The sequence below is a fragment of the Perca flavescens genome, chromosome 3 (assembly GCF_004354835.1).
Source record: "Perca flavescens isolate YP-PL-M2 chromosome 3, PFLA_1.0, whole genome shotgun sequence".
Classification (NCBI taxonomy): Eukaryota; Metazoa; Chordata; class Actinopteri; order Perciformes; family Percidae; genus Perca; species Perca flavescens.
This window is the reverse complement of record NC_041333.1, coordinates 23,592,483-23,602,858: the sequence shown is the minus strand read 5'-3', so window position 1 is coordinate 23,602,858 and position 10,376 is coordinate 23,592,483. Positions and strand designations below refer to the sequence as shown.

The window sequence follows — 10,376 nt, the reverse complement described above, 5'->3', positions numbered from 1 at the left end:
GTGTGTTACAGCTCCAATGTGTGATCAAAGTTGAGAGATGGTCTTTGTGGTTGAACAAGGAATTACAATTATATTTGTTTTGGCTGTTTCTTTTGAAGGCACCATTGATGATTCCCAGTTACATAGTAAACTATAAAAACAATATAGGCAATAAAACATTGTAAACAATTAAAGCCAGTAAAGCAAAAAGGGGCCATAACGCTATTACTTTTAAATGGTGGTTGATTCGTGTAATCAGATAGGAAGTGGAAAGATCTCCCAAAGTTAAGCCATAGTAAAATTACCATCACCCTTGAATCGTAGCCCAGTACTGGAACTAGAATAAACAGACAACATGTCAGAGAACATTTTGTACAGAGTCTGGGGCTGAATATAAGCCTGCTAACTTTGTGACGTTGACCTTAAGTCTGAATCTCTGAAAATATAAAGGAGCACGGAACTGGTAAACTCTTTGACACATACACACCCCATAAGAGGAAACATTTGATTCGGTAGGTCACAAGAACACAGTGGCTGGCAGATCAGTGTTGTTGTTTGTGTGCATGAGTGTGCGTGTGTGTATGACATGTCCTGATGAGGCAGTTGATTTGGGCTGCTGGTAGGGGGTACTCTAATCTGGCACGCACTCACTGGCACTGCGCTACCTAGTTATTCCACTGACAGCCACTGCCCTGGGAACAGGAGCTCAAGCTCACGCACACATAGTACACACAGATTCTTATACAAAATATGCACACAAAATACACACACACACACACACACAGCCACAGCCCTCTCGAGGCAATGTTCTTTCTGATCTCGCTTTGGGACTGGTGGGGACAGATGGGTGAACAGTGGGAGTCTGGGCTGCCATCACTCAAAAAACCAAAGGCATGCACGCACAAATACACATATTTTTCACACACACATAGGCAGAGCTAGGAGGGGGAGAAGGGGGAGTCGAGACACACACACACACACACACACACACACACACACACACACACACACACACACACACACCCTGACTTGGTCATAAAGTGGAAAACATAAAAACAGACAGGATAAAATGCTCACACCGTCTCAAGCACACACGCACACTCGCACAGGGACACATACATCAGCTAAGCCACAATGACACGCATACTTATTGTGCTCATTGACACACACACACACACACACACACACACACACACACACACAGCAGAGAGACAGGATTACTACAAACAAACATACTTGCTCAGGCCATTCTCACCCTACACTGCCCCTACATGCAATTCTTACAGAGTTTATCACACAGAAAAAACATGTATTTTTTTTATTTGGTCTGTGTTTAACCAGGTTGGTCTCTTGCAAAATCTTGTTAAGTTCAGGCCTAAATAGCACCATAAATATATTATATGAACGAACACAGAACATTCATAGACAAAGAAAAGGGCATATAAAAACTATCTATGTAGCTGTATAGATTGCTTACTGTCTATTCAGCAGTTAGCATAGCAACAGATATTTTTAATATAACTTAGCCTATTACAACGACAAAACATGACTTGGCTGGAACAACAGCATGCATTTAGACTCTTTCTACTGCTTTGTTCTGTATTTCAGGGCTTTTCCTACATGGAGAATTTTCAGACTGCCTTGCTCAGGGATGACCACACACTGGCCATTACTAACCTAATTCACCTGATCATAGTTACTTATAATGCAATTTCAAATCAGTGTGAGTTCATCTGTCAGCTTACAGCCCAAAAAAACACCTGAGCTCCTGCACATCAAAGCATCAATATCTTGGAAACATCTCTCCTACACCTTCAAATTTGGTATAGTTATGTGTTAACTCAGCAGGACTACATTACAAATGTCATGTTGCACACCATTTGTAATCTGCAACCTCAATATCTGACTTTTCTTATTAATAATAATAATAATAATAATAACTCCCTAACAGGTTTGTAGCAGAATATATCTGATTATTGATTATTTTTTAACATCAGAAGAGTACTGGCAGAGGAAAACTGACAGGCGAGGGCATTCTCATTTGATTGTACCTTACTAATACAAAACTAGTGTACTGGGTTACTTTTACCTCTCAATGATAGCAAAAGGATGTTTCTTTCCATCGTTATATAAACAATGGCGGTGTTTGTCTGTACTGGAAGAGAACCTTGCTGTTTGTCTTATCAGATATTTTCATCGCACAGGGCCCCCCAATGACTTTCCCTCACATTTGTGTTTGTTGCCAATGAGCAGAAAACCCCCTGGCAGGATCACTGCATCTCGTTCAAATGATCAACTTTTTGATTAAACTTTTTGTTCATGATTATTACTTGTCTGGTGTTAGTCTCTGTTTGTCTAGTCTGCTTCTTGTAATACTTACTACTCATGATGTGTGTTCCTCTCTCTTTCTGGCTGCCAGTGCTTATTTGTGGTGTTTTAGAAAAGATCAGGATGTGTTGTCTCTGTTTGTCAAGTGTCCAGGTCACACAATCTCACTGTTTATGTGTCTGGTTTGATTGCTGGAATCTGTCTGTCAGATTTGATTGCTCCTGTCTGGAATCAATCAGGCTGAAAGGCAATGCAGAGTAAGGGTCTGACTAATATCCACACTTGCATTATTCGCGAGTGGTCAAAAACATGTCATAAACTTTAACTTCTTCATGTCTGTAGATTATTGTTGGTCATAAAAGTAGCTTATAGACGCATTACTGCCAACAACTGCACTGGGTGGTGCAGTAGAGCATGGTGTATTATGGGATATCCTAAGGATACTGACAATTGCGCCGATAAGTGTTTCAGATGTGGGCTACTTTTGCGATTCATGAATATGCATTTCAGTGCGCAACACGGCAAGTGTGGGTAATGGGTATAAGGACAGACAGTTATTCACTTACTTTCTTCTTTTTTATCTCTATTTTGCACTTCAGTCCTATTAATTTTCTGCCTTTATGCATTGCTGACTCTGCTCATATTCAAATAATAATTTATTATGTATTGAATTATCTGAAACTAGATAATATGGGTGTGGGGATGGGGCGGCATCTTTTTATATTAATTACCTCTCAGGAAAATTTTTATTTTTCATCTGATTCAATTTCATCATGATATCCTCCACTCTCTATCATTAAAGTTGCATCATCTATTAGCTCATTTAACCCCATGGGACTACAGCGGCATTACGTCTTTATCATCACGTGGCTTAGGTTCTCTAATGAGTGAATATTGCTCATGGCTCTTCACCCTCATTCTTCTACTCTCTTCTTCCTCAACAGGCTGGCAAAAATGGCTTCCACGATGAAGGAGGCAGAGCAGCTACTCCGCAAAGAGAAGCAGCACGGTGAAATTCTCAGGTAAGGAAACAACTAGAGAGAGAAGAGACACTGAAAGATACAATGACATGAGAGAGTGGGGTTAGGGTAATGTAATTAAGGTTTAGCCGGATGGAGATGAAATACAACAAACAGAAGATGAAAAAACAAAGTATTGGTCTGCATCACACTGATTGGCTGTCAGCTCCTTGACCAGATGCATGGCAGGAAGGCCAGGGCAGATGGGAAGCAACTGTGTGAGATGATAGAAGGGAAAAAATAAAAGAGGCAATGGAAAAACAGAGAAGAGAAAGTTAATTCAGCTGACCCACTGGTTATTTCCTGGAAATAAAGAGAGTGATTAAAAATGATGTGACAGGGGAGGAGAGTGTTGGAGGTGAAGAGAGTGGGAGGGAAGGATATGAGACATCAGTAGAGGAAAAAGTGCTTTTCAATCAGGCCGCTGACATTAAAGCTGCTAAATGAGTAAACCATCAGTGTAGTCTCTCTGTGTATGTAGTATCTCTCTCTCTCTCTCTCTTTCTCTCTTTCTCTCTCTGTTTTTTACTATCTAAGCCTTATCACCGTTGACAGATCTGGCTCATATCTGTTCCTCCATTTGGTGCTGTCAGCCTTATGATTTATGTCATCTGACATTATAAAACTGGCTCTCGTGACAAGCAGTGCCCGTGCTCAACTACCCTACCCTCCCCTCTACACACACACACACACACACACACACACACACACACACACACACACACAGAAACAATACACAAATCACTATACTCTCTCCTTCTATTGTGTGTGTGTGTGTGTGTGTGTGTGTGTGTGTGCGTGAAAATAAGAAACTGTTCAGTGTGCTCTCGCCCACATGTTACTTCAAAAGTGTTCTTGGAATAAAAGAATGTTCTATTCCAGCACTCTGGTTTTCCACGTCCATGCTTTGCATGGGTTTGTGACTTGATTGAGCATGTGTGTGTGCACGTATGTGTGTGTGTTTGAATTTGTGAGCTGAGCTAGTGATCTTTCATGTTGCTCAAAGTGCCTTTTCGTCTGAACATATTTCTTTGAGAGAGAGGAAGGAGAGAGATGGAATGGGAGAGTGCTGTAAAACATGGCTGTGTCCTTTTCTTAAGGACATGAAGGTTACATCAGTCCCTCTATCGCTTATATTCACCTAATTTATTATTACTATACTATAATTTATTCACCTACCTTCTTTCTCTCTCTATTAATTATCAATTTATCTTTCTATCTGTCATTCATTCTCTGCATCTTTGTAATCCTATAAATTTCAAAATAACTGAGTTCATAACAATTCAAGCGTGTTTATTTTGCAAGTCATTAGAGAGCATTTAACCATGAATTTGTAAAATGTATTTTTACAGACAGAATCATGAGCGTAACAAGGAGAATTGTGCTCCAGTAACTACGTGTTTATAATTATTTAATAAACCTATTTTCATGAACATGAAACATAGGATAAGGATAATTCCTCTTAGGAATCTGTGCCCCAACGCTAAATGTTGACTTGCAGACTTGAATAGCGCTGTAATTTGTTCAATGCTTACTCAATTTTTGTGTCATCTATATACTTCCATATATACAGTATCTGTCTCACACATTCAGAGTAATACAGTTTTTACATTAACAACTGGGCAAAGCTCTTTGCAAGTAAGGCATCTGAAAACCTCTCGATCTATCCAGGGAGTGTCACAAAACGTACCGTACAGTGTGCTCTTTTTTTTAGAAATGCTCTGCTTTGTGGCCGGGTTAGCTCAGTGGATAGAGCAGGCGCACATATACATAGAGGTTTATGCTTCGACGTGGAGGTCCAAGGTTCAAATCCAACCTGTGACGATTTCCTGCATGTCTTCCCCTTCACTCTCCCCTTTCTCACCTAGCTGTCCTATCCATTAAAGGCAGAAAAGCCCCCCAAAAAATAATCTTAATTAACAAATTAAGTTGGCCAGAACCTGCTTGTAGTCCCTAAGACTCGTTATAAGACCGAGGGGACATGTCTTTTGAGTTTGTTGCTCCCAGACTATGGAATGCCCTGCCCCTGTCCATACGTCTGGCAGACTCTGATGTCTCTTTTAAAAAGGATCTGAAAACATGTTTATTTAGGAAAGCTTTTGGTTGATGGGTTTTCACTAGTGTCACTTTAATTTTACATATGTATACACATTCTACATTGTTTGTTTTACCTCTTCTTTTGTACAGCACTTTGTGATTTTATCTGTGAAAAGCGCTTTATAAATAAATTTTACTTACTTACTTACTTAATAAAAAAATTACACATTCACACCAGGGAGCAGTAACCACAGTCTTCTGCTCTTACACACTGATAAACTCAACTGGAGCATGTGGGGATTAAGAGTCAAAGTATTTGTTGAGGAGGGATAGAGAGTGGCCTGAAGAATTTCCCCACCAGTTTGGGATTCCAACTACAGTCTTTCCGAACCACACCTTTAATAGCTAATGTTGTGTTATTCACACACTTGTCACTTTAACAGCACTTGTTAACAGCTACCTAGGTAGCTATTAACAGTATTGTCTCAATCTGTATGTGACAGCTCCCATGACATGTTCGGACATTTTAACCATGAAGTTACTGTTAATTGAAGTACTGCTTTTTGTCGATGTATTGAGATAATTAAATGCTCTGTGTGTTGTTGTGTGTGTCAGAGGAGTGTGTGTGCGACAGCAGCAGGCCCTGCAAGCGACTCTCTCTGTGCTCCAATCCTCTGGCAGTGAGCTCACAGATGTACGGGGTTTCCTCAGCCAGCTGATGGGGGTCTGGCAGGCCTTCCGATCGCAGATACTGCAGCGCAGCACACAGGTGTTCTCAGGTAACTCCATAAACATTAACACACACACACACACACACACACACACACACACACACCAACTTATGCTTCACATTTTAAGGAAGTATAAACAGATTGAGCGTGAGAAACATAAATGTAGATGGTATGAGGGTAATTTATAGGACAGCAAGACAAATAGTGTATATTAACAGAATGCTGGAAAGAGAGTTGAGCAAATAATCATTCAGAAAGAGTAAATATTAGTTTAACTGTAGCGTGGATTCTCTTAGTTCTGAGGGCAGCACCCACAATGGATGACTATAATCTACGTGCGGAAATGTATGTTAACAGTCACTACCCAAACTCTTGTAACCTTTAAAGAGAATTTAAGCAGGAAGGAATGTGTGTGTGTGTGTGTGTGTGTGTGTGTGTGTGTGTGTGTGTGTGTGTGTGTGTGTGTGTGTGTGTGTGTGTGTGTGTGTGTGTGTGTGTGTGTGTGTGTGTGTGTGTGTGTGTGTGTGTGTGTGTGTGTGTGTGTGTGTGTGTGTGTGTGTGTTCATGTTCATTGTTGATGGTAAATACCCGAAGGGAAGCTAACCTCCGGCTCACCTCATGGGTGGGTCTTTTTCTCTCTGCTGCACGTTCCAAACAGCTGCCAAGTGTGTGTTTTAGGGAGAGAGGGAGGGACGAGGGAGAATTTGATAGAGGAAGAAAAAGAAAGCAGTCTGCTGTTTGTATTGATGCCGTGTGAGTATGTGTTTGTTCAGTGACGTGCATAAAAGGCAGCTGCTGCACGAACCAACACATGCAATAAAATACACACCCAGGAATGCACACACTCATGCGTGCACACCCCCACACACACACACACACACACACACACACACACACACACATGCATATAAACATGCATTCACACAATACATATCTCAAAAACCTGTGTCTTCTCCCAAACAAATCTACTGTACACATTCAGACTACACACTCTAAAACTTAACTAATGCTTAGCCTAAACTAAACAGTGTAATTCGACAAAGTAACATTTGATTGCCCACATTTCCTGTCTTTTAACCACCTTTTAACCACCTTTTGTCTAATTTTATCACATAAATTTCAGCATCATGTGGTTTGCAAATGTGTATCAGATCATTTTAGTGACCAAATTCCAACAGCTGCTATATATTTTGTTGTCATAAGTAATTTCCAAGATAATATTTGGTAACACTTTACTTGAAGGTATCGACATAAGGGACTCTTAACCGAACACAGAAATTGACAGAACCTACAGGGCTCAGGACAGGATGCACAGACAACTGTAATCAATATATTAATCAATGCATTAACCTAAAGCTGGAACTAGCAATTAGTTTCATTATTGATTGTTTCCTTGTCCATAAAATGTCAGAAAATAGTGACAAATGGACATCATAATTTACTAAAGCCCAAGGTAATGTCATCATGCATGTTTTGTCCGACTAACGGACCAAGCTATTCAATTTACAATCCCATAGGACAAAAAAGCAGCAAATTCTTCCAAATGAGAAACTGGAACTAGAGAATATTGCTTGAAAAATAAACAATTGACTAATCGATTGTACGGCTACTTTTTTTTAGAACTACATAAATCAATTTTAATAAATATATCAAATGCAAAAGTGAAAAAAAAAATGCTTAGTTGCAGATCTCTACAAAGCACACACCTTAGCCAGTCACCTCCATATGACTCCAAACTGATATGGGTGTTAGCTGGCATTTAAACTGTGCTACCCATTTATCAGAATCTGTGGTTAGCGTCAAACAGCAGAAGAAAGGAGAAGTAGGAGTGTGGGGGGGAGACGGGAGGGGGGGGGGGGGGACAGGGAGAAACATAAGGAGATTGCCTAATGTGAACAGATGAACGTGGTTTATGGTTAGGTGGAGAAGAAGAGGGAGGAGACTGGAGAACAACCTCAAGGGATGTGGAATTTTACAGATAACAAGACAAAGACATGCACTGAGAGCGGAGGAAGATGAAAACATAATTGATCTCTGTTCATCTCTGTGTAGATGTCAGCAGCTGACTTGTACAACCTGAGAGAGTTTTAATAGCATGGGGGTTTTCATTCAATAAAAGAGGATAGAGGGTTGACAGGGAAATCAAGGTGAAAAGCCATGACTAATTGTGATTAAGCGTGTGTGTGTGTGTGTGTGTGTGTGTGTGTGTGTGTGTGTGTGTGTGTGTGTGTGTGTGTGTGTGTGTGTGTGTGTGTGTGTGTGTGTGTGTGTGTGTGTGTGAGAGACCGATCCCTGAACCGCAGCCATCTGCCAACACCCTGGGCTATCCTAAGACTATATGGTATCTATTTCCCTGGTAGCCAACTGTTTTGATAGTGACAGCAGCAATATAAAAACATCAAACACCTTTTTTCCTTTCTGTCACCTCCCTGTCCCGCACTGGCTCCACGTCTGTCTGTGTTTTACTGTCTGTCTGTTAGCCCTCTACTATGAATATACTTTGTCATACTCTATATACTGTTGTCAAGTAAGAAAATGATCTGTTGCAACATGCATGCATCATTGAAAGATTTATGGACTGCATTAGAAATAAACTGATTCCCTGACATACATGCATCAACTGGAGAACAGTTTGTATCTAAAGTAGAGCTAAAATGAGTCACTGTCTTATAAAACCTGGCACAAGTTTCTTTGTTAGTTTGGTACTTGTTTGGTACTACGTTGTAAGCTAGTAGGACAAATGGTAAACTCAAAAGTATTCTAGTTGTTACAGCTTCACTCCTCCAGGTCTCTGCAATCAAGCACTTCCATGTTTTTTTTTTATGCTGCTGTGGTTAAGAAGTTGGTATTGCTTTTATTACACATAATAAACTAGGCAGACACCCAAACATGTTGTGGTACCAAACTACTTAAGAATGTGATTTTATAGTTATCCCATATAGTAGTCCCATAAGAATTCCAAGGTGTAGCAGTTGGTAACTGTGTGTTAATAGGTTACTTACTTTACAGTTAACTCCTTATACATTGCCTCATACAATGTGAGTCCCAGCATAACGGGAGGCACTGGGTGTGTCCATGTGTGCTTTTGTTGGTTGGAGAAAATGTGTGACCAATTATTGTGAATTGCAAATTATTTCATGATGAAATTAGTTATTATAGTCTGTGTTACTGCAGAACATAGTACATTTTGAGTGAAAATTCTCATTGATACTATGTGATTCTCCCCTTTGAATCTATTTACAGTAAAAACTTTATCAACTGCCAGTAAGTTGCTGTAATATTTACAGCCACCTTGTTAGACTGTGTGTGCCTGTGTGTATGCACTCTGACACATAATAGCAGCAGTGTAGAGCAAGTCAGACAGGCTGGCTTGCTCTCATTGCAAAGTCTTTCTGCTCCATCAAGGAGGCTATTTATACAACTGTTTCTGTGTGTATTTGGGAGCATTTATGTTTTTTTGCTGCTTGTGTGTCTTTCTGCAAGTGGTTCTTTGTGCATGAATCTTGTGTTCTGTATTATTGTGTGAGTTTCTGAGTGTCTGTGAGTGAGTTTGCGTGTGTTGCTTTACCCTGGCGGACCTTGTCATGTCACAGTGACCAGAAAGCAATTATCGGTGTGTTGCTCCTTTGTGGAGGACCTCCTACACTCCCCTCGTCCTGCTCAGAGAGAGCAAGTGAGAGCAAGAGGCAAGATAGAATCAAAAAAACAAAGCCACAGAAAGAGAGGAAGAAATAGATGAAGAAAGACAAAGAGAGACAGTAAAGAGAAGGATAAATAAAGGAGAGACAGAAACAATGAGAGTATACAAGATCAAGGGAAACAACGACTCAGAGGAGAGGAATGTCAGACTGACAGTAACAGCAAGGGAAGGAATAATGCAAAGTACTTAGTATACTAATGGTAATAATACCAATAAGCAATTCGATTTTTCTCATACAAAATCTATTGCAAATACCACAGAAATAAAATGCATAGACCAGGCATTCTCTCTCATACCAACAGCTGTGTCAAGAGAAGCCATCAAACCAGATCCATGACAAGTATGTTTGATGGATTCTACTGCATGTAATGTCCCTGATGAGCCACTAAATGTACAAGCCATAGACCGATATTGAATGCGTATATATTTGCCAGTGATACAAACACAGATTTTATATTATGCAGTGGCCACTTATTGTTTTCACTAGGCAGCAAACATAAGGCTCAGTGATATCACTGGCAGCAAGCATCACAGCTGTGAACAGGTAATAATGGCACATTTAACTTACTTGTGTACTATATA

General features: G+C 40.2%; 1 protein-coding gene across 3 annotated transcripts in view; it reads left to right on the top strand.

The window, feature by feature from the left end:
- Positions 1-10,376, top strand: part of lekr1 (Leucine-, glutamate- and lysine-rich protein 1) — a 93,246-nt gene that overhangs the window by 33,483 nt on the left and 49,387 nt on the right. For all 3 annotated transcript variants that reach the window (XM_028574174.1, XM_028574175.1, XM_028574176.1), the window contains 2 exons: positions 3,252-3,329; positions 5,979-6,142. In XM_028574174.1, coding sequence (XP_028429975.1) covers positions 3,252-3,329; positions 5,979-6,142 — 242 coding nt within the window. The remainder of the gene's footprint in view (positions 1-3,251; positions 3,330-5,978; positions 6,143-10,376) is intronic.